This window comes from Xenopus tropicalis, chromosome 6 (genome assembly GCF_000004195.4).
Source record: "Xenopus tropicalis strain Nigerian chromosome 6, UCB_Xtro_10.0, whole genome shotgun sequence".
Classification (NCBI taxonomy): domain Eukaryota; kingdom Metazoa; phylum Chordata; class Amphibia; order Anura; family Pipidae; genus Xenopus; species Xenopus tropicalis.
The window spans coordinates 91,811,298-91,835,949 of NC_030682.2; the positions used below are offsets into that span (position 1 = coordinate 91,811,298).

Genomic DNA, 24,652 nt, shown 5'->3' on the forward strand with positions numbered 1-24,652 from the left:
TTTTTAGAAATTAAAGAAGAAAGCGTTCTAAAGTTCAGGAAAAAAACGTGCCTGGTACATATGAGATGATTAAATAATAATAATAATAATTATAATTAAAAAAAAAAAAACCCAAAATGCAAATGAAGTAAAGGGGTACTAAGTGTCCTACTTTATTCCCATACTGCATAAATCTCAGAAATGTTCTACTGCATAGCTAGTGTAGATAATCCGCCACTCTGGCAAATGCACATGAACCAATGCCACACTGAGCCATCATCTCCAGGCACTGAGAGGCCTGTTCTAATGCCAGGGAAAGAGGTGGCTGCTTTGGCAAATTGTGGATATCTAGGGGATCATAGAAGAGAAAGTTAATTAGCAATGAAAAAACACAACAGAAATAGAGTACAGGTTTATCTGCAATACCCCACATAAGCTAAAGTTCTTCTAAACACTTCGGCAATTAAATTTTTTTTTTTTTAGATTTCATGATTTTGCAGATTCTGTGTTGCTGAAATATGTCCTGAGTCCTGACTATGCAGTCTAGTTTGTTGAATCCAAGCCATGTAGCACCTTCTTGCTTTGTCTGCTGACATTCTGATGATTTCCCCCAACCCCTAATCTCAGCTTCTCAAGCGCAGCCCAGAGAACACTGACCATGTGCAGTGTCACACTCATTTAAAAGATGGCCTAACAGGATCAGAGGATGGGGAGCTGCTATTATAGCCTGGATCAGTACTGCTATATAGCTGCTTACTACAACATTTCTAGCCATATTTTTTTAGCTTTTAGTTGTACTTTACAAATCCTGTGCCTGTTATTGGAACACATTATGCTTAATGTTTATTTTCAGCAGGGTGGGAGTTTGCACTTTGGCTTGCTCTTAGCTTCCTGCAGTACAATTTTAGGTTATAGCCTTTTGACAAAGTAGGGAGGAATGGATAGCAAAACAGATTTCCTTTCCCAAATCTAACTATATATGCTATATTTAGGTATAAAAAAAAATTGTTTTGATGCTACTGCCCCAGAATAAGTTCTTGCATGATTCCATGTCATTGGCTGTAATTCGAATGGACAGATTTCCATGCACAGGGAAAGCCATACAAACAGAGTGAGACTTACCTAGTATTGCACTGTTCAGTGAGGAGCACACATGCTCTCTCTGTATGGGGTCAAGCTGGTACCCAACTGGGCTATTCCAGGGATCAGAATATGCTAGTAAACTGAATGCATCCTGTTTAGAAGATAAAATAAAGGAGAAATATAAGGAAACAATTGGACCATTTCTTCAGTGCCATTTAGATGAGTTTCATGAGATTTCCCAAACACCCTGTACTGCTCAGCAAACTGCACATTAACATCAGCACTAGAGTTGAGCACACCTTTCTCCCATTCTATTTATCATGATATCCAGGAAAGGCTGAAGCCAAACCCAGAACTGCATGAGGATTCCATGGGAAAGATGGCACCAAAAGACTGGTATTTTTTTTATTGGTCTTACCAGGGATTACCCCCCCCCCCCCCAAAAAAAACCCAAAAACCCATCAAGCAATATTATTTGGCTCTTGATGGACATAACCATAGTTTGTGTATGTGATAGTTAGAATGATCAGTTAACATATGCTTTAACATAAATAAAGCATATAACTAACCTATGCTGCACTAAAATGCTGACTGACATTTCTTGGTGCTCCCTGACAAACTATTCTAGGTGAAGCAGTCCGACTTGCAATTAAGTGGTTCTTTTTTAACCCATCCAGAATCCTCCAAACCCAGAGCAGCCGCTGAGTGCGTTAGTTTAGAAAGAACCAAGAAACCACCAGATACATATTCCAACAACAGACCATAATCCAAAACTATTGCACCTTAAGCATGTTTTTGTTGGTTGCATTTTTCCCACGTTCTCTTCTTAACTGCTCACTCATGGCTTGTAGCTCTCTCCCAAAGCAAATCATTCTCTCAACAGCGGCTTGGCTGCCTCCACACAGCTGGCGTCGGCCATGAGAAGTATCGACTTCTGCAACCAAAACAATAAATCAGCTTTAGCACTAAGATGTCAGTGTGGTTGTGTCCCATTCCTAATGCAAAGCAGGACATTGCCTGCATCTTGTCCTGTAAAGAAACATTCTACTAAACAACTATGGAATCTGACCTGGTTCTTCCAATTGGTGAAAAGATTCATGTTCTTTTTAGCCACGCAAACACTGAATATCCAATCACTCAAAGGGGAATACAAGATTTAAGTAAAGAACATATTGCTGTAAAAATGATGCAGGGTAAGTTACAAATTATATTTCTACATAACAGCAGATATTTGCACCTGGACAGTAACCCATGGCAACAAATCAGATGTTTGTTTTAATTGCTCATCTTGCAGCTGGCTGAAAAAAGCTAATCACTGATTAGTTGATATTGGTTACTACCCAGGTGCAAATTTGCCCAGTGTTTATAAATAAACCCCTGGATATCATGAGCTCTGTAGTTATCAAAGTGTAGAGGATTACTTTGGTGCAAATATTATCTGCGCTGCATTATTTCTTCTTGCATGCCTATAATATATAGATAAAAATGCTGCAGACCCATCTCAGTGTCACATTCTTCTAGTTCAGGCTCGTGCCTTGAGCTGCCATTGAGGAAGCCATTAGACGTGGATGCTGAAAAGCCATTGGAATAATGATCGGTCTCCATTTCTACATCATTACTGAAGAAGGAAAAGCACATTGTTACACACTGGGACAGGCAGTTATATTTAACTTTAAAGATTAAGTAACATCCTTTATACAGATATTGCTTGCTCATTTAGGTATAATTTACAAAAATGATTCTTAACCCATGGGTTGGGACCTAAAATTTGGTCCCTCTGTTGTTTAGAGTGGGTCACCCTGATCAACAGTAAAACGTCCTTCTGCAACAGACCATAGTAATTAAAAGGAGACAGGGAATTATATTGCAGTTCTTGGGTGTAGAGGTGGAATTCCAGACAATGTTAATTCCATTTAAAAAAAGTTTAAGAAACCCAAGGAATAACTTATAGGGATGCACCAGATCCTGTATTTTGGGATTTGGGCGAATCCTGCACACCCATGCCTACACCAGCGAATGTTATAATATACTATGCTGTTGGTTTATTGTGCTTTTATTCATGCAGCAGTTATTTTTGAGAAGGCAAGACCTCCCCCTCTCTCCCCTCAGCAGTAAAGCGTAAACTGTACAGGGGAAAGTCTGTGTAAGGGAAGGCCAGTACACAGTGTTCTCTCCTCTGTTATCATTGTTATATGTTATGCCTGTGCTTGGCAGCAGCTGGAATTCCGAGTAGCCAGGCTGCCAGTATGACACACACCATGTGAAGCAGTAAAGCTGCTTTGCTTCTAGGCAGCCACTGCTATTAGGCAGCACAGCAAGTACCTGACCTCAGAGGAGAGGATAAGGGAAGCAAAACAAAATGGTGCATCATTGCACAGCCCCAGGGAACATACTGCAGCAGAGCCATTCATCATGGGGTTGAGGTTACACATAAAAATGAGGTGCAGAGAAGAGAGAAGCCTATTTTCTGGCCATAAGCCTGGGAAATGAAAAGTAAGCGTGTGGGGGTGGTGGCAGAATGTGTAGGTCTGCGGTTTGGTGCACTGGGATAAAAACTTGTCAGCGTGGGGAGGCAAGCCTGCAGGATACACAGCATGGTTTCTCACCTGGAGTAGCTGTTAAGTTGATGTGACATTGTCATGTTTATGCTGTTTAGTTCCGTTACATTTAGGTTAGAAGACTGTGATTTGCTATGACAATGTGTCTGGTGAGCCTTGTTTGATATTATTCCATTGCTGCAGTTGCTATCAGAACCTGAGGGACAGAGGTACAGACACGTGTCAGTTCTGCAATCCAACCTTTTATTTCACATAACTGTGTACTAACGTTAATGTCAGATACATGTACTAATGTTAGCTATGCCAAAGACTATTACAGCCATTGATAGTCAAATCAGTAATATCAGTAAGTGCCCTAAACAAATTAAGAATATTTTCATTTGAACACTGCCCAGTTTGGGTTTCAGAGTTAAAATTTTCACTTCCTCTAGTTCCAGGGCACAACGGAGAAGGTAGGCCTGAGGGATCCTGCTACCTGCTTTAAAAATCTACCAGTTTTGCCACCTTTGGGAGTTGGCTGTGGATTCCCTGGCATGCTGGTTTTCACAGCTTTCCAGATCCTGAGATACTGGGTTGCACAGAGCAGCGGCAGGTAGACCTCAGCACCCAAGCAGTACTCCCCACTCTGCAGGTGGCAGCAGGGACAATTTACAATCAGTTGTATTAGCAACAATGACTGGCCCAGAGGGATGTTTTCTCTACCACAGTACAGCAGTGGACAAAACAACACGTGGGCCAGACCTGTACCTGTAATTTTTGCTGATTTTAAGGCAGTAAATATGAAGGGTTAACTCATAAAGGGTAAAGCGCTCTTTCAAAGTCTAGCTTCTCTTTTCTTAGTTTTCCCAGCTCTCAGGCTTCAGTCAAAAACAGAAAATAAATCCTAGGAAACACCAAATACCTTACAAACAAACAGACATGCAGTGTGTCCTGCGCTGCCCCTTAGTATACATAAATCCTTTATCTTATTGAGATTAGGAAGCATAATTAATCCCCAAAGACACATTGCCAAATCACATACAAGTTGTGAAGCACACCAAATATTGCACTGAAATTCTGGGGAAGGGGGGGAACATACATCTGTTTAAATATTTTTTTCTGCATGTGTATGTGAACCCTTGGCTTTGGGCTTCTGTACCAGCCTAAGGCTACCAAAGCATTTTAGCACTTAATAAGCATGTTTCAAAGATACCCCAAGTATCTCCACTTCTTATTTTTCAATGATTCAAAGCACATGCTACAAAAGCTCCTATTAGTCACCTATTTTGGATCAGAATTATAAATAATCGGTGTAGCGCCACATTCTATGACAGATAATCTAATTTTCAAATGTTTTGACGATCTCTGAAGATACCTAAGCTTAACTCCCCCAACAGTAGCCCAGAGACCACTGAGCAAGTGGTACACAAAAGATGGTCTCACAAAACCAGAAGATTGGGAGCTTATGTGTATCAGTACTGCTAGGCCACTTGTAGAGCACTTACAGGGAATATAAACTGTCACCTACCTGAGCAGCCATCAAGAGATTTAAGGCTGCGATTTCCTAAACATCTTACTTCACTGTCTGTGCCATTGACCATCTCTATAAACTGCCGCACTCTGAAAATGAAGCATAAAATACCATGAATTTTAAGAAGACAAAATCTTATACAAAATAATTGCAATCATTAAAATGTTAACACGGCAAATGGATCTCATTCAACTAGTATTTGTATATATGTACAAGGGGAGTTGGTAGTGTAGGCTGGTTATAACTACATGGGAGTTAACATCCTGTGTTTTGCTACTGAAGAACAAGGAGTAATTCATACAAATGACAGTACATCTCTTTATACATAAGCATTTACTGCTGACTAAGCCTTTTTTTTTTTTTTTTTAAAAGGGACATTAAATCAGCAGCTCCCGCCGTGCCTTGCATTATCCCTTGAATCGCAATAAAAATCGCGATCCATTCATTGCTTTTGAGAAGGCGTTGGTGCGGGCCACAAAATACTGTACCGAGGGCCGCAAATGGCCCGCGGGCCGCGAGTTTGAGTCCCCTGGAGTAGGGTGTGTGCTGAACATTCTTTTTGCCTATTCTTTTAATAAGGAAATAACTACATTCTTCACTCTAAATAGGGCAAAATTTAAAAGCAAAACAAGAGAGTCAAATACTTTTTTCTGATCCAGAATAGCAAAGACAGTAGCCCACTGAGAAGCCTCGGTAAAATGAGCTTCTATAGTTCAGAAAGGAAGGCATTTTATTTATACAAAGGCCTCTCTTAGGGATCAGAAAGTTGAATGTGGCTTTAGTTTTCATTTTCATATTTGGCCCTATTTAGAGCAAGAAATAATGAAAACCATAAATATTTCCTAATTAAAAGAATGCAAAAAAGTATGTTTAGCATAAGCCCTAAAAATGGGGTACAGTCAATTGTGTAACAAGCTATACAGCAGACCCCCAGTGCCTCTTACAAAAGAAAATCTTTTGTAAGGGGGCCCGGAGTGACCAAGTTACTCTACTGCATGCACTGACACCCAACTGTTTATTGCATGGGACAAAATATTTTCTGATCTGATCAATAACAGATCAGGTACTGTTAGCTGACAAACATACTTGAATCTGAATCATTTTCAGTTACAATATATAGAGATGTCATAACAGGATTCTGGGAAGAAATTCCTTTAGGCTCTTAGATAAGTCCCATTTACATGGGCTTATCCTATAGACTAATGCTGACCCAATCTGATCAGCTATTATCCTGGCTTTTGCATTGAAAACCCAGTGGGTCAGCATTAGTCTATAGGATAAACCCATGTAAATGGGACAAGCCCATGTAAATAGGACTTATCTAAGAGCCTAAAGGAATTTCTTCCCAGAATCCTGTTATGACATTTGCATACGTATGAGGCGGTCTCCTCAACCCTTTTAGCTTGTTAATATATAGAGAGAAACATAATAAAGGGCTCACTTTAAGGTGAATAAAAGATTAGGATTTCTTTCTAGCAGACTTGGGTATAATTGTTGTGTTGTTTCAATGGCTTCCCCCATTCTTCCTGACAATACCAGTTTCTGAATTCCTGTTTGGGGGAAAAATAAGTATATTTAATATATATTTAGTATATATAATAAGAGATATTATTTTTATTCATAAAGGGTTAGTACTTATTAACAATGCTGTATACAACATTTTCCAAATACCAAACAGCTAATTTCCTAAAACAGGATCTATAATGGTATCAGCACAAAAACCAGTGATAACCAACTTTTGTGAGTCTAGTCACTGGTGCAAATGAGAAAATTAAAAGTTTATGCTGACTGGTTGGTATGGAATTACTGCAGTTTAGCAGTTATTTCACTACAATGGCCTACAATAAGAACAGTGAGATGCGGGAGATAGATCAACGAAATTGCTCAAAGGCAAAGTTAGCAAAGAAACTAACAAACTATACTAAGTGATTTGGTTTCAAGGGCACAATGTTTTTGAGGGTGATGTGAAATGGCTTCCAATCAGACCATGACCTCCCACATGATCTTGTGGGAGAAATTACCGTGTATACTCGAGTATAAGCCGATCCACCTAATTTTACCTAAAAAAACTGGAAAAACGTATTGACTCGAGTATAAAAGTGGCCAGGCAGCTTAATAGGTAGGTGTTTCAGAATAAAATACAAACACACACTACCAGCTGTGAGCGGGCGAAGGTACCATCACGGGGGGGCTGGTTGGGGGCTGCAAACAAGCGCGTGCGGCAGCACAGGAGCTTACGCCCACAGGGGGGCAGGGTTTGGTTTTGCATTGAATGAGATCTTCAAATACCGTATATACTCTAGTATAAGCGCGAGTATAAGCAGAGGGCGACTTTTTCAGCACATTTTTGGTGTTGAAAAACTCGGCTTATACTCGAGTATATACAGTAACTTACGAGTTCTTCAGTACTGGTATGGAATCTGTTATCCAGAAGCTCAGAGTTAGGGGAAGGCCATCTCTCATAGACACCATTTTAATAAAATAATTAAAATCTTTAAAAATTATTTCTCTTTTCTCTGTAAGATTTAAATAGAACCTTGTACTTGGTTGCAACCAAGACATAATTAAACCTTATTGGGGGCAAAACAATCCTATTGGGTTTATTTAATGTTTAAATTATTTTCTGGCAGACATATGGTATGGAGATCCCAATTACAGAAAATCCCTTAGGTCCCAGGCATTCTGGATAAAAGGTCCCATACCTGTAATTAGAAACAACTATAACAGGAACATATTTCAGCTAAGAGGGGGTCCATATCAAAGCAATAGTTGTCATAATCTTGATTTCTATACATATATATCTATAAAAAAATTGTATTGCCCCCCTGACAATGTCTGTGGCATATGACTATCTCAAGTGACCTTAGAATCTATTAGATCTATTAGGAACCACTTGACTTGGAGCTGGATTTCCTTTTAAATAAAATGACAATAATAATCTTATACCAGAATAAGTGTAGGCTTTAAAGTTATGGCACACATTTTTGGATACCACTATCCTCTCAGGGTTAAAGGAGAAGGAAAGGCAAATCTTACACTCAGCCCCCTTCAGTAGTCCTCATACTGTACTTCTTAATCGCTAGGTTTTTTTCCCTCAAAAACATTTGCTCAGCAAGATATTTAGGTTGTATACTTGAAGACCGTTTAGTAGAACACCGTGGCCATTTTACTAAAGGATACACTTCTGCCTTCTGCCAGTAGTTGTTATTGCGCATGCGCCAAAAAAACCCCACAACCAACTCTGTGCTCGCTTGCGCTACGATCCTGCCCACAGCTCAGTGTAACCTGCATGAAGGTATGAAGCTTCGTTTAGCGATGAGGCGCTTTGGATACCTATTGGCTGGGGGGCGGGCTAACTGGACGCGTCAGGCAAGAAGGAAAGCGAGATTCAAATAACAAGCATGCGCAGAGTTACATAAAATGCTCTAATGTGACTATCCACTGCCAGCGGCAGCGGCGTGGGAACAGTGAGAGATTTTGACTACGTCGCCCAACTCTGTGACTCAGATTGTGTAGGCAGAGCGTTTAAAGCTGAATGAAGCCAGGGAAACAGGATTCACTCTGCGCAGTAGGTGCATAAACAGAATGCCTTTGTTGTCAGCCAGAATGCTTACTAACCTAGTTTTCCTTTAAACCAAAAATAATTTGTAACCATTATACTGAAATGCTCTGACTATGGCTCCATAGGCTTAGGGTTTACCATACCAATGTCAGCTGACCAACTAATATGAGCATTTTAAATGCTAAAAAGCCCTGTGAAGTTCAAAATACCTTAGCATAGCTGTAAATACATAGCATTGTCAAGGAGACTGCATTGTCATTGTTCAATAAACTAACAACATGGGATGCAGACATACAAAAATAAGCAGGCATGTGATGTAACTATAAACCATTCCTCACTTACTCTGTCTATTTTTAATAGAGGCTAATTCTTCCTGCACAGTCTGGTCTGTAGATTTGGCAAAGGCTTCTGCTGTAGAACAATATCCATGGTGCACAAGATATGAAGAAACCATCCTAACATAAAAAGATGGGGTTATAATAAAGGAAAGCTTAATGGTCAGAAAAAAAGTATATTTTTGCAAACAATCACCCAAAGGCCTAAACATTGTTAAATTTGGGCAGACAGGTGGATGGAAAAACAATATTAAGTCCCTTGTTTTCTCTATTCCACAAAAATCATCATTGGGAGGCATCAGCAGACCATGATTTCTCAGCTTAGACAGCTGGCCATAAACAAAAATATCCTCTCATTTAGTGAGGTTGAAAAACAAGCAGATCTTTGCCTGATTTAGCCACCAGGATGGCTCCTTGCACAAGGGGCATTTTAAACCTGCTTGATTTCTGGCCAAGTCATTCATTCAGTAGTTTTTGCCCCATACATAGACCAATAAGTAGCCCATTCTAAGATCTAATGCGATCAGGCAGGTTTAAAAAGAAAGAAAAACAAAAAAAACAGGAATCACAAGGTCCCAAGTAATTGTAGTAACAGTCGGGCACTTCATATGAAATTGGAGGGCTCAACTCAGCTGTGTAAATGGTCAAAAATATATATTTTTGTATGCACTAAAGTAAATCTTGTGTATATTTGGCCCACAAGGCAATGAAAGAATTTATCAGTGACTGTGATTGTCTGGACATAAGCCATATAACACTATACACATAAGAATGTGGGTGTAGGCTAGTAACCAGCTTAGCATCTGGTGAGCAAAAGTTTATGAAGCTGGAACTGCCTATCTGACACTGACCTATATTTGTCCTGACTTATTATTACAACAAATATGATAATTGTGCAGTTTATGTATCCTGTTTGAATTCTTTCTTATAATTGCTCCTCTCTTTGCTGTTGAGCAGAACATATGCAATAAACAAAACATTTGGTTAGCAGGCAGTTTAGGTGGCCATATGCGCGCAGATTTCAACTGCCGATTCGGGTCCTCCAACCAATTTGCATCTTTTCTGCCAGGGTATGGGCACCCCTGACAGGCCTACCTGACAGCTATCTGGCCTAAAATTGGGCAGATCTCAATCAGGCAGGCTTGATTTTCCCATTGGATCAGGGGCTGCATTGGCTCGTTTATGTCCTCAGTCCAACGGCTCATATACCCACCATTTTATTTCAATAGTTTGGCCCTAGGGCCCAAACCATAGAATTAGCCTGATATTGCCCACCTCAGGTGGGCATATCATAGATCAGTGCTGTCCAACTTCTGCGGTGCCGAGGGCCGGAATTTCTCTAGCATACATGGTGGAGGGCCACTAACAGAAGCCAGTTTTGGCCACTTCCCTTTTTTAATCATACCCACTTCAAACCACACCCATTTTATCACAATGTTGGTAGTGCAGCAAAAACCCAAATGCTTGGTCCTCACTGCAGGGATATCAACCATCATTTATATGTGAAAGAATTATATTATGTCATATTAAAGGAGAAGGAAAGGCAAAGTCACTTGGGGGTGCCAAAATGTTAGGCACCCCCAAGTGACTTAAATCGCTTACCTTCTACCCCGGGCTGGTGCCCCTGTTAGGAGAGAACAGCACCAGCCCGGGGTAGCTGCAGCGATTCCTCCTTTCATCTTCTGTGTGTGCCATACTCTGCCTGCCCTACCCTGCCTGTGTGTGCTATACCCTCCTTGCCCTATGCAGCCTGTGTGTGCCATACAGTACATACAATGTCTGAGGTGTGAATAGGTGAACAACGTGGGTGATTACAGCCTGAGCCTGAGGTGTGAACACTGCAGGGGGTGAACAATGCAGAGATTAAAAGGTGTCAACAGTACAGGGGATTACATTTTTAAAAAATACGGGGGGGATTACAGCCTGAATCTGAGGCGAGAACCATGCAGGGGCAGTTAATCTCAATACTGATACCATTTAAATCATACACAAAGGTAAGTCATCAAAGCAGCCAGACAGGTGGGGGGGCCACACAGAAGGGGGTCGCGGGCCGCTACTAGTTTGACAGCATTGTCATAGATAATCCACACATTTGGTAACCTCACCAAACGAGCAGATGGCACCGTTTATGGCCACCTTTACTCTGATTTCTTCAAGACAGATAAATTAATAAAATGAAGCCATCATCTCTTACCTCTGTATCATGGATTGCCACTCGCCTCCTACAGGGAACCTCTCAATCTGTGCCTGTATTTTAGTTCTCCATTCTCTAATGTAATCTTCTATGTCAAACACAAAGGGACTTTGTCCAAAATTTGCATCAACTACTTCTCCTGGGGTCTGCAGTCCCACTGTTGGATACAAGTTTGGCTGAACAGAAATAAAAGCATTAAAAACTAAGGCACAAAAAAGTGTGATTTACAGAAAATATTTTAAAAGTCAATATAATTTGCACTTCAATATTCCCATTAAATAAACTCTATAGTAAAAGTCAGTGGTGCCCTAGCACAAGTAAACACATTAGCAGACAACAAACTAGTACATTTCATACCATTACTTCATTCTAGTCTAAAGGTGGCCATATACTTTAAGATCTGCTCGCCTGGCGAGGTCGCCAAGAGAGCGGATCTTCTCCCGATATCCCCACCTACGGGTGGGCGATATTGGGGAAATTTAGGCTAATTCGGTCGTTTGCGCCTATTCCAGTCGTTATAGGCGCCAGTCATTTCAGGGACAGCATCAATGAGCCGATGTGGTCCCTGATCCGACTGAATTTTTTAACCTGCCTGATCGATATCTGCCCGATTTCAGGCCAGATATCGGTCAGGCAGGCCAGTTGTTGTTTCCCCTACATGGGCCGATAAGCTGCCGAATCGGTCCAAGGGACCAATATCGGCAGCTACAATCGGCCCGTGTATGGCCACCTTAACACCAGTGTTATGGAGGTAGCGCCTTAGAATTTTCATTAGAGTGGCTGGATATAAATACTGCTAAATCCCTTACTTAGTTTATCATTTATATCTGCTTGATCCAAGTGGATGGGTTTGAGCTATGCAAATAAAGAAGGAATTTCCCAGGGGTGTAAATGTGAAGAAAGCAGACTCTGTGACTGCTAGTGGCCCAAGAGCGACAGGGAAGCTGTCACAAGGGGGTGTTGCGTCTGACACAACTGCAACAGAACTAATACAACTGTGCATGCATTTCAGCACAAATCAGACATAATTTTGCTGGAGTCCACTAGACACAATTTCCAGTGTTCAGCATGTGAGAGATGTCTGCTCCCAACTGTTTAGATATAACTGTGCTGTGTCTATTGACGCAGAGGGGCTCAGTCCTTCCTGATTCCCATTCCATATAGTTGCGTGCCACTTAGCCCTTTTTGCCTTTGCTATACTGATGCTGGGGAACCCTAAAGCTACCACCACATCCGGAACAGGTAGTAGCTCCAGGGCGCCCCTGTATCAATAGGCATGGCAGCACTCCATTCTGAATGGGAAGCAAGAAGAGCTGAGCGTGCAACTATATGGAAGTACAAAGAGCACATTTGGAGGCAAGAATCTTTGATGAAGGGGATTTAACAAAATTGACTGTGGGGAGAACTGCAAATATTGCAGTCGTTAAAATAATATCAGGAGAAAGATTCAGCCCAGTGTTTACAAGTTCCTGTTATCTTTCAGTTAAATACCATATTCGGCATATTGTGTGCAGTTTTTTTAGTGGGGGTAAGAACTTACCGGGAGGTCTGTAAATGCAATGCCTGTCAAAGCAAAAAACAAAATAAATTACTTGCTTCCTACATTTAAAGGGTACATAAAAAATATTTTTGAAACCAGTTACACCATAAAAATGCAGCATGCACTGAAATACTTAAAGCAATATGTATGTACAAGACTTTTCCCTCTGCAGTACAATAGTGGCCTTATTGGATGCCAAATATAGGGTAAGACAATTGCAGTAAACACTCATAATGAAACTGCCTGGACTTGTTTGCTATTGCTATAACATACCTGTCCCAAACAAAAGCATTCTGTGTCATGAAGACCTACTCCACAGCAGGTACTGCAAGACTATCACTATTTGAGTAAAATGCTGAAGTCCAAGAAATTATTTATTTATTTTTTTATCATTTAGGAAACTGGATGGGTACTAAGCACACGGAATTACATGATTAATAATATGCCATGTGACCATTCCTTCATTAGAGGCAAGGATTGCAGACATACTTTCAGTGGCAGATCTACTGTATACAACAAGCCAGGATCATTTATCCATTATCTTGGTGGTGTTTTACAATTTTCATATACTTCATGTTCAAGGGATTATGTTAAAGGGAAACTATACCCCCAAACAATGTAGGTCTCTATAAAAAAAAATAAACCAGCTCATTTGTAAAACCCTGCTTCATCTACATAAACCATTTTTATAAAAATATACTTTAATAGTATGTGCTATTGGGGAATCCTAAATAGAAAATTGGCATTTTAAGAATTAAGGGCCGCCTCCTGGGATCATAGGATTCACAGTGCACACAAACAAGCCAAGGCACACATACATGCTAGGCCACGTCAGCCAATTAATGGACAGGGTTCTGCCTTTCGCTTTCCACACTACCTCCCGTTACAGTTAGAGCAGCATTATTTCCTGTCAGCTGATCTCTGAGGGAGCACACAGCCCATCACTAAATGGTGGATCAAGGGAAAGTATGTAAATGGCCAATATTTACCAATATATTTATATATTCCAGTTTGGCAAGATTCTTTAATAGGTAACAACATAATATAAACTATCTTTTGGTATTCATTCTGGGGGTATAGTTTATCTTTAAAATAATGATGCCACAGAAACAAATCTACTGGGCACGTTTTTTCCACTGGTGTAAATATCCCATGAAGAAAACAAGATCCACTGTGTTCTGCACCAGATTTTGGCAAAAAATGCATACTTGAGTTTTTTGCACCAAAATACACCCTGTGTATACACTGACAAGCTGGTGCCATGGTAGATATAGGATTATGGGCACGGACTGTGTTTTCACCACTGGCATTTCTTTACCACTGGAGAACACACACCAGGGATCATTTGAGAATAATAACACAGTGTGCACTGTGCAAAAAAAGACAGCAGTCAGCCATTTTTTTTTTTTTTTTTGCACACTGTTTTTTTAATGATGGCAATACTCTGCTGGAGCACCCATCCCCCTCGTCATTAAGAAGTTAGGAAGCATCGCAGAGCGCCTTCTGACGCTGCTCTCTGCACTGAGCACTGGATTGCTGAGTAGGGACTTGGTGTAGATAGCAGTATTTCCTTGGGCACAAGTTCTTGGTAAGTGAGCACTGAGAAGCGCAGTATAGCACTTGCACCCCTGCCATGTGCCAGTAGTTCAAACTGCCCTGCCTTATCTGAAAGGCTCACTAAAATAAAAGCTTATGGTAAACATGGCATTTTCATAATTTTAATGCCTCCTTAACTCACTGTTAAATCAGCCACAGCCTTTCCAAGCAATGGTGCAGTAAGGATAATAACACACACTGCATTACTCCATGGGGCACAGCTTTGTGTTTCTGTACTGAAATCCTGCCCTCAGTGCTTTTTTTACATGAGTGTAGAAAATGTCATGTTTGCCATTATCCTTACTGCATTCAGTGAGAGAGATAAGAAGGATTATCTAAGGTGTAGTAGCCAATGAATGATATTATTATAAGACCCCAATGTGACAGAAATGTTCACTATTGTGTGTTATTAACATTTATGAAAAATTAAATGTTAAGTGGAATTGTAATAAAAGGGGGTCTTGTGCGATGACTTTTCCTTTAAACTCCAACCTTCTCTCACATATTATTTCTACTTGTGCTACTAAAGGAAAAAGCATTTACAGTTTCCTATGCAGAGTGTTACCTAAACTGTGTCCATTCTTGGTATAGAAGCAGGTGTTGTCAATCAGGTTGACACAACAGCCGATGACATCCCCAGTTGTGAACGTTGGCCCATATGGCTGTCCAGTGCCAGAGGAACAGAACGAATGCCCATCATCACCGTGGTAACCATAGGAATGCTTGTCCCAACCTTAGGGCGCATAAGATAGATATGAAATCAGTGTAAGACAACACTGTAAGAACATCAATAAAATACATGAATCTTAGTAAAAAAAATTTGCAGTAAGTAAAACATTCACAGTCAGATTTAAGGACATGTTCCTCCTTGGTTAATCCTTGCTAGTGTATCTTGCGTGTGTCTCTTGCTCTACAAGGGTCACTTAAGTCAGACAGAATTACTTGTTAAACAAATTCAGCAAGAATGACCCCTGCATGACCAGTACCTAAGTGGTAAAGAGTGGATGCTTAATCATGCAGAGTAGTACTGAAAGCTGCTTACACAGGAATCCTAAACTGCTGTGCAGCATCAATTTCTGTGAAAGTCTTAACATTTTACCATCTTTTGATTTCATTTTGCAAACTTCCCAGCCATAAATACCCATTTTGTAAGTGAGATTCATTTCTTCTTCACATGCTTTAATCTCATGCAGAAAAAAAGTATTAAATATACAATACTGTATATAGAATGGCTATTGATGATTGATAAAACACTGTGCGTTAATGGGGTCTTGTTTTGTTTTGGTTTTTTTTGCATAATGAATGATTATTCTCAGCAACTTTCCAATATACTTTAGTTAATGATTTTCAATGTAAGTCAGTCAGGAGTCTGTTTTCTTTAAAGTCTTTTAAAGAATATAAACAGTGAGAACTGGTAGTGCTTTTTAACAGCAATTGCATCTACACATATATATAAAACCAATGAACATTTGTAATGAACGTATAATAGAAAGTTGCTTTGAGTTACATATTCTTTTGCTGTGCAAAAGTAAGATATAATTTACCTAATATCACCTAGCATGCAATGTGGGGTCCACAGGGCTAAACCACCCCAATCAGAGTCATTTGCCTGACTTTCCAGCACCAGCTTGGGAATGTTCCAAAAACTACATGTAAATGACAATTAAAGCATAGTATCTAACAAGTTTTTGTAATAAATAAAGCATGGATAGGACTCTTCCCTCCTCACCAGGGACACAACATAGAGAGTGAACAAGTGTTCCCTTCTAATGTGGTTCAAGGAGGTCTTGCTCAAATTGTCTGTCCAATGCTGTGCATAATACTCTAAAGTTATCTGTATGACATGGCAGACATGGAGTGCATCCCGTCCATATCACTGACAGGAGCCGATATCCAGGGGAAAGCTATTAGGAAGTCAAACGAAAGGAGAGAAGCAATGTAAGAACAACATTAAAATCCAAAGCAGGCATGGAAAGCACTTCTCAAGGTGGCATCTGTAGGAGTCAGCACCTGCATAGTCAGATAACCTTAGGGAACTGCTAACCTAAAAGTCTGTTATTAGCAGTCGAAAACTGCTTATATAGGTATGGTACAGGTATGCTTGGGATCTAGGGTCTTCCGGATAAGGGATCTTTCCCTAATTTGAATCCCCATACCTTAAGTCTACCAAAAAATAATTTAAACATTAGGTAAACCGAACAGGATTGTTTTGCCTCCAATAAGGATTCATTATATATATTTATATGTATTAAAGGCACTGTTTAATTATTACAGAGAAAAGGGAAATTATTTTTAAAATACTTTAATTATTTTATTAAAATGGACTCTATGAAAGATGACTTTCCCGAAATTTGGAGCTTTCTGCATAATGGGTTTCCAGATAATGGATCCCATACCTGTATATTGTTAATCATTGAAAATAAAAGAATAAACTGCAAATGTGCTCAAAAGAGCAAATTTATATTGTTTGATCAGGTCCTTTTTAATATATACCTACTAAATATGATTAATATGAAGTTCATTCTTCTCCAGCACTTGGCTAATATATATGTATGGCATACACACTAAAACTAGTGCTTTTAGACCACAAGTACCGACACAGACAATAAATGACAATAAGAATAAGAAACAAGCATCAAGAAAAATTAGTAACCAGCCCTACAGCTTGCAATAATTATATAATAATTCCTGTAAAAATAAATATATAGGATAATAACCAATTACAAATGGTCTTAACTTTTAGTATGATATCGACATTGGTATTTTAAGACAATCTGCATTTGGTTTTCATTTTTTATTTTTTTTTGGTTATTTGAAGAGACTGAAATATGAATAGGATACGGCATGAGTAAAAAGACAAGAAATAAAACGTCACAATAATAATAAAAATCATATCCCCACAGAGCAAACATTTTCTGACTGCCAGTGCCAATGACACCCATTTAAAACTGGAAAGATGTAGAAGAGGAAGGCAGATAATTTAAGAATTAAATAAAAAATAAAGACCAATTGCAAAGTTGCTAGGAATAGCTAACTTAAACTAAACCACCCCTTTCAAATACAACTGTCTGCATGATACTAAAGATGAATTCTAAGTAGAAATGCTCCTTTTAAGTGACTCGGACACCTGCATCTATGTAACATTTGTGAATTAAAGGAACAGTAACACTAAAAAAGGAAAGAGCTTTAAAGTAATAAAAATATAATGCACTGTTGCCCTGCACTGGTAAAACTGGTGTGTTTGCTACAGTAACACTACTATAATTTATATAATAAGCTGCTGTGTAGCCACGGGGGCAGCCATTCAAGCTGGAATAAAGGAGAAAAGGCACAGGTTACATAGCAGATAACAGATAAGTTATGTAGAATACAATAGTGTTTTATCTGTTATTTGCTATGTGCCTGTGCCTTTTCTCCTTTGAATGGCTGCCTCCATGGCTACATAGCAGCTTATTTCTATAAATTATAGTAGACTTTCAGTAAACACACAACTTTTACCAGTGCAGGGCAGCAGCACATTATATTTTAGTTACTTTTATACACTTTCATTTTTTGGTGTTACTGTTCCTTTAAACTGCCTAGGTGTTATAGAAACCATTTCCATGGTAACTGCTCCTAAGGGCTAATGAGGCAAATAAAGAGACAGAGCAAAGTAGTTGGTTGGATCCTAGGCAGAGCCTTCTACTCTTATGGACCTGCCTAATGATTGACAAACTACCCTTCCAGTAAGAATTCTTATATGACAGTTGCACCCTGTCAAGAATACTTAGCAGCAGTCCTCTCCCAGGACAAACAGTGCCTACTGGGCTTCCGCCAACAAAACAAACTGCTTCCACAGACTTTAATGTGCAGTGGACACATTTGCAGAGCCCTGTCAGATTTATGGTTGTTAAATTCCTACCTTTCACTAGTGCTGCGTTTGCATCATATCAGCCAGTGGCTGTGTTGCTTTACTGCTGAAAATACCACATATTTGAAGCTAGGGTTCAGTTAAATGGAAATATAAGAAGGGAGGGATTATAACTATTTTATATAAGGCAACAGTATCTCTAACTCCCAGAGTGCTTTCTGTGGCTTAACAAGAGCTGTTTTAGTGAGACAGGAAGTGCATGTGCTTCCTTATATGTACCACACCTTAGTTCTGGAACACACGTGACATACACTGTAAATTACATACCTGGAAGTCTGCTCAGATTGACACCCTGAGTGGAGAGACCGATTCCCATGTATCTGTGTAGATATAAATACATGCAGTTATTGTACTTACGAAATGAGTCTTGGTGCCTCCTAAGAGCTATTTCTGACTCATGCAAATGCTTGCAGTTGGGTATATATATATATTACAACATGTAAAAACCACACCTCACATGCGCTATTAAATGAAATTACTTTTATCTGACTTTTTATTATCATTTCTTTTAGTGCTTTACATTAAAGGACACATCTACCCAAAATGTGATTTATTTATTTTTTTTTTGCCTAATAAAAGAAAACATTTTAAGCAACTTTGCAATATACATTACAAATTTGTAATGGTATTGTATGTACATTTTCTAATAAATGCAGTGTTTTTCTGTCTTTTTCTATTCTCCGCCAGGTGGCTCTGACTTTTTAAACAATGTAACAAAAGCTAGCAGACTGGCAGACCTGTCTTGGGGGAGGAGATCGACCTTTGCAACACTTTAAAAAGTAACAACCAGGAGTTCAGCAAATGCTGATTTTTAATAGCAATTACATTTACAAATAACTTTTAAAGCAATATGAAGATTGACACAATCTAGCCTGCTAGAACATTTCATATTGTAATGTTTGTTAGCAAATGCTAATGGAATATTGGATTAATTAGCCATTTTAATGTATTTATTAGACATGTCCCTGAATATTCAATGATCTGGTAACCCTACTGCAAAGTTTTGCATAAAAAAGATGCATAATTTCTTGCACAGGAATCTTTAGCACAGCCTGGGTTCTTTCTGTTCACAAAAGACATAGACATTAGGCACCCTAAACACCATATCTGGCCTTTGCCATTAACACATTTCAGACTGAACTACAGACCTCTGACACAAGAGGGGGAATCTATGGGTTTGGTAATAACTAATATGGGGGGCAATTTGCTTAACTGAATGTAATAGCAGAAAATCCCATGAACAAATTGCAACAGAGGAGATATTCATTAGTAAGCTCACTCATTCTTAGTATTCTTGTAAGCTCCTCACGGTGGGGACCTTCTTCACAGTGCAACTGCTGCTGCTATAAAAGTACTGCACGCTAACCAGTTCTGATTTCAGTATCTCTCTGAATTTTACCAGTGAGTTGTGTCTGTCAACACCATCCCTACTGGTTCTGTGGTTCTGTCCCCATCACTCAAAGATGCCCCTACACCCTTCTTCTGTTCTCTGGGCTGCACGCCAGCTTGTCTCATTCTTTGGAATAAAAACAGATTATGGCACAGTAGATCTCTAGCATTGGGTAACACCGGCACAATGGGTTAGAAATACCATTAAAGGAACAGTTCATGTAAAAATGAAACTGGGTAAAATAGACTGCACACCAACCACATTAAGCAACTTTGCAAGCCAAGTGCCTCTTTATAGCTGGCACATAGTTTTACCATACTTTACACTTACTGCAGTGTGTACACTGTCCATTAAATCTTATCACGTTATAAAACACTTTTAATAATATAATTTACTTTTAATGAAATACTAGTTACATCATGTTTTTGTTTTTTTTCAAGGCTGTGGATAAGCATTGGCTGCTGGTTGATAGCAGATAATTGCTGGCTGATCTATATACAGGTAGAGGATCCCTTATCCGGAAACAGTGAGCTCAGGATTGTACAGAGACAATGATCAAGGATTGCAAGCAGTTTAATTCCTTCCTGTCATCAGATGCTCTGGCCAATGTCCGTTCAGCCCGGGGACTGATTGATGGCCGAGGCCGTACCACATTGACCCATGTACTTAATTCAGTTAGTAAGCTGCACAGAAAGGAGCAAATTTGTTTCCGTTGCAAGATGCTTCTTTACAGTACATTAACAGGACTCTCCTGCTCACGAGTCTAGGACTGTCTGCACCTCTAGACATCAGCTTGAAGAGATAGCTGAACGACAAGGGCTAGGCAGTGCTGGCAACATATTGGGGCAATAGAATTGTAAAGCATGTTCATTCTATTTTAAGATGTGGCAGCTGACTTTTTCCAAACATGTAGCTACCAACAGTCATGCAGTTTGCTACATTTTGGGTTCTTTTACTGTAGATAAAGATGTTAATTAGGAGGACTATTAGTTTTAAGAGAAAAACTTGTTACATCACATTTCTGTAACAAGATACATGCGCCCAAGGTACACAAAAATAAAGTTTTCATAATAGAGAAATATAATGTAAGTATATTCTTAAGCTGGCCATACACACCAATGATATTGTAGGAAACCTTGTTTCGTAAGATATTCGTTGCGTGTATGGCAAGTCGCTGAGTTGACTGTTATCGCAGGAGGCTGCCGATATCGGTCGACTCACCGATCAGGCGGGTTCAAAGATTTTGATCAGGCGCCATAGAAGGTGCCTGAGCAAAATCTGCCTTCAGGGCTGAATCGGCAGAAGGAGGTAGAAATCCTATTGTTTCTACCTCTTTATCTGCCGATTCAGCCCTGAACGGTTAGTGGCGATTGAACAAAAAATCGCCACGTGTGTGGCCACCTTTATATGCATGACAATACAACTGATTTGCAAAGCTCCATATCAGTTTTGCCCACCATTGTCAAATATACGTACTGTACATTTGATTCCAGACTTGTACACAGCAGTACAAAACCAAATTCTACTGCAATAGAAAAAAAGCATATTTTATGTTACAAAAAGTCAATAACAATAAACTGACGCAATAAAACCAAAAGGGGTAAATATTTCTTAATAGTGCACATGTATATTCAGTCACTGGCAGTACAAGATAAAGCCCGGATCTGACTTGATGTAAAAGCCCCCAAGAGTAAGTCCCTTCTACAAATCTGTGTGTTTTTGGAAACTACATTTCCTAGAATTCAAAATGGCTATATGTCCTTGAACACAGGAATACCAAGCAACAAATCTTTTGTATAATTAGCAATTTTTTGGCAAAACGTACTCAAATTGGCACTTTGCTGCAACTGCTCTCCCACATGTTCTATGACAGAAAGACAAAACATCATAAATATGAATGCCACTTGCCTTCTGAATTGTTTGATACCACAAATGCAAATTATTACCTAGAGAACCCAAAATATGAATAGTGTGTTACATTCTTCATGTACTCTCTGGTCCCTGCAAACAAAAATACAATGAGCTTGATTTATGCTTCCCAAAACCACAGATATGATATATATCTGGGAAAGATTATAATAAAGATTATAATTATAATATAATTTTCTGGGTCATGCTAATGAACATCAGCTAAACAAAGTGGATTTTATGAAATCGACCTTTAGGTCCGCAACTAACCCAATTTATTGTCTCATTACAGGTCACTTTGTAATATACACCTAAGTATTTTCAGCACATTTTATCCGAATACAATGATAGCCAACATATCTTATATAGTAAAATATATATAAAAATTTACCAATAGCTAAAGCTCGCCATACACGCACCGATAATATCGTACGAAACCTCGTTTCATACGATATTCGGTGCATGTATGGCAAGTCGGCGAGACGACAAATATCGCAGGAGGCTGCTGATATCGGTCGACTCGCCGATCGGACGGGTTAAAAGATTTTGATCGGGCGCCATAGAAGGCGTCTGAGCAAAATCTGCCTTCAGGCTGAATCGGCAGAAGCAGGTAGAAATCCTATTGTTTCTACCTCCATATCTGCCGTTTCAGCCCTGAACGTTAGTGGCGGATTGGAACCATCTTTTGTGCGACCGAAAGATCAAAAATCGTTACGTGTGTCGCCACCTTAAAAGTCGTACTGGTGTAATTACATTTATTTCTTGTATTCAATGAAATCACTCCGCAAATCATATTAAAAATAATTGATTAGATAGTGTGATCAGTGGTTTAAATATTTGCTCCACCAGTCACATTGCAAAATAATCAGTTAGGGCAAAAACAACAAAATAAATACAAAAAGTGTGTGTGTGTGCGCACACAAAGAAAAAGATCCAAAATGTGTGATGTGTAGTGCTACCTGGATAACTGGGATAAGTAAGAAGTGTGGGGGGTGGCACAGCTGCAGTGAAAGGACCAAATATCAGATATATGATTATCAGGTCCCAACAGAGATCACAGAACCCCTTCTGCTCATTTCCCTAGTGGGCTGCGCAGAGTTTTGCTGCACTTTAGCAGCAGCAGTGACTACAGTTGATCGAGAAGAACTTTCATAGAAGTGCCTGCAAATATAGATTGTTTATCTTTGTTACTTCAAGCTTTTGCCTACTAGTCAGTACTGCTCCCTCGCAAGTACCCCAGGGCGGTGCAGTTTTCTGCTAACATGAGCACCTGCCTGGGGTATCAGGTAAGTGATTAAAATTACTGGGTGATAGAAGCAGGTTCTTGTAAAAAATCTGGAACACATCAATATCACATTGAGTAATCACAAGTGTAATCAAAGCTCCCATCTTCACTGCTTTTCAATTCAGTTGAGTGAGAACCAAGCTAATGCCTGTGTCTTTAAAGGAAAAGTAACGCTAAAAAATTTTAACTAAAAAATCTATTATACCCTCCCCCAATAATTGCCCTATCCTGAAAACTATTTGTTATTTTGAATGCTTTAGAAGAAAATACCTGTAAAAAAAACTTGGCTTCCTGTCATTTGAACAAAGGCAATATGGCGATGCCGGGAAAGTTTCAGGGTAAGCGTTCACTATGCCTGTATAGGAAGGAGTCAGGCTAGGCTCGATCAATCGATCACCGCATAGTTGATGCTTCACCCCATACTTTCTCCTGCATGGCCATATCTGCTTTGTTCAAATGACCGGAAGACAAGTTTAACAGGTATTTTCTTCTAAAGCATTCCAAATAACAAATAGTTTTAAAGATAGGGCAATTATTGGGGGAGGGTAGAATAGATTTTTTTTAGTTAAAAATTTTTAGCGTTACTTTTCCTTTAAGTGGATTTGCATGAGGAATCTGCCAGCCAGTGTCTGAGCAATTACCATCTATTAGCACAAGATTCTGCAATTGACAGCCCTTTTCTCATTTAAAGGGGATGTCCACCCAAAAATAAACATTTTTTGCATGACAAAAGAAACTTGAATTCTAAGCAACTTTCCAATATATATTATATTATTATATTATCCAATAAATAATTAAAATGGTATTTGGAAATTAAATAGGGTAGGGTATTACGTAGGGTTATAAATACATCATAACTAAAAGGTGTATCCCAACCACTCCCACACTCGCCTCCCCCATTTCAAGGGAAAGTACATAAATCACCCAAAAGTAACAAACACAAAGTAATAATATCCCAATTGATAGCTCTATCTGGTATTAAGAAAACAACTGAATTGGCATTGCTCATTCAATCCCCTCGGGGCCAGAGTACCTAACTTCTTAATCCAATATGTTTCCCGTTGCAACAATATACGGGCTCTATCCCCCCCACGTCTTGGGGCTGGGACATGATCAATCCCAATATATTTAAAAGTTGGCAATCTGTGCCCCATCTCCAAAAAATGTTTTGCTACGGGTTTGATTGTCTTCTGATCGCGAAAGGCCGTGCTAATAGCCGACCTATGTCCATCCATACGAATACGGAGTGTAAGGTCCGTTTTTCCCACATATGATAACCCACAAGGGCAGGTTACCATATAGACTACATAGGTCGTAGTACATGTAATATGTTGCCTAATTTTAATTTTTTGTCCTGTGTGCGGATGGAGAAAGTACTCACCGGGAGTCATGTACCTACATGACATACAGCTTGGACACCTAAAACACCCCGATTTATTCGGTTTAAGCCACATAGGCCCCTGAGTCACATAGCTCTTAACTGGATCCGTCATGACCAATAGATCCCGTAAATTTTGTCCCCGTGTGTACGCCATAATAGGGGGTTTAGGACAAAGTTTTGCCAAATCCCGGTCAGTCCTCACTATAGGCCAGTTCTCTTTGACTAACCGGTTTATCTGAGTTGACGCAACATTAAATCTTGTTGTAAAAATTAGTTGGGACCTGCTATCAGTAGAAAATAGTTTAAATAGTTGTGTTTGAATTTAAACTATTTTCGTTTCGAAAGGCACTTCTACCGGCATATTACGTAGGGTATTACGTAACAACTCCAGGAGTGATAAGTGTGAGGAACAAATTAATCA

At 39.4% G+C, this 24,652-nt stretch overlaps 1 protein-coding gene across 1 annotated transcript in view; it reads right to left on the bottom strand.

The window, feature by feature from the left end:
• ranbp9 (RAN binding protein 9) overlaps positions 1-24,652 on the bottom strand; it is a 45,479-nt gene continuing 20,827 nt past the window's right edge. Inside the window, 12 exon segments of the mRNA NM_001044512.1 lie at positions 1-327; positions 1,102-1,213; positions 1,845-1,996; positions 2,559-2,680; positions 3,669-3,816; positions 5,128-5,219; positions 6,572-6,680; positions 9,035-9,147; positions 11,222-11,397; positions 12,762-12,784; positions 14,923-15,090; positions 18,535-18,587. Coding sequence (NP_001037977.1) covers positions 197-327; positions 1,102-1,213; positions 1,845-1,996; positions 2,559-2,680; positions 3,669-3,816; positions 5,128-5,219; positions 6,572-6,680; positions 9,035-9,147; positions 11,222-11,397; positions 12,762-12,784; positions 14,923-15,090; positions 18,535-18,587 — 1,399 coding nt within the window. The 3' untranslated portion in view covers positions 1-196.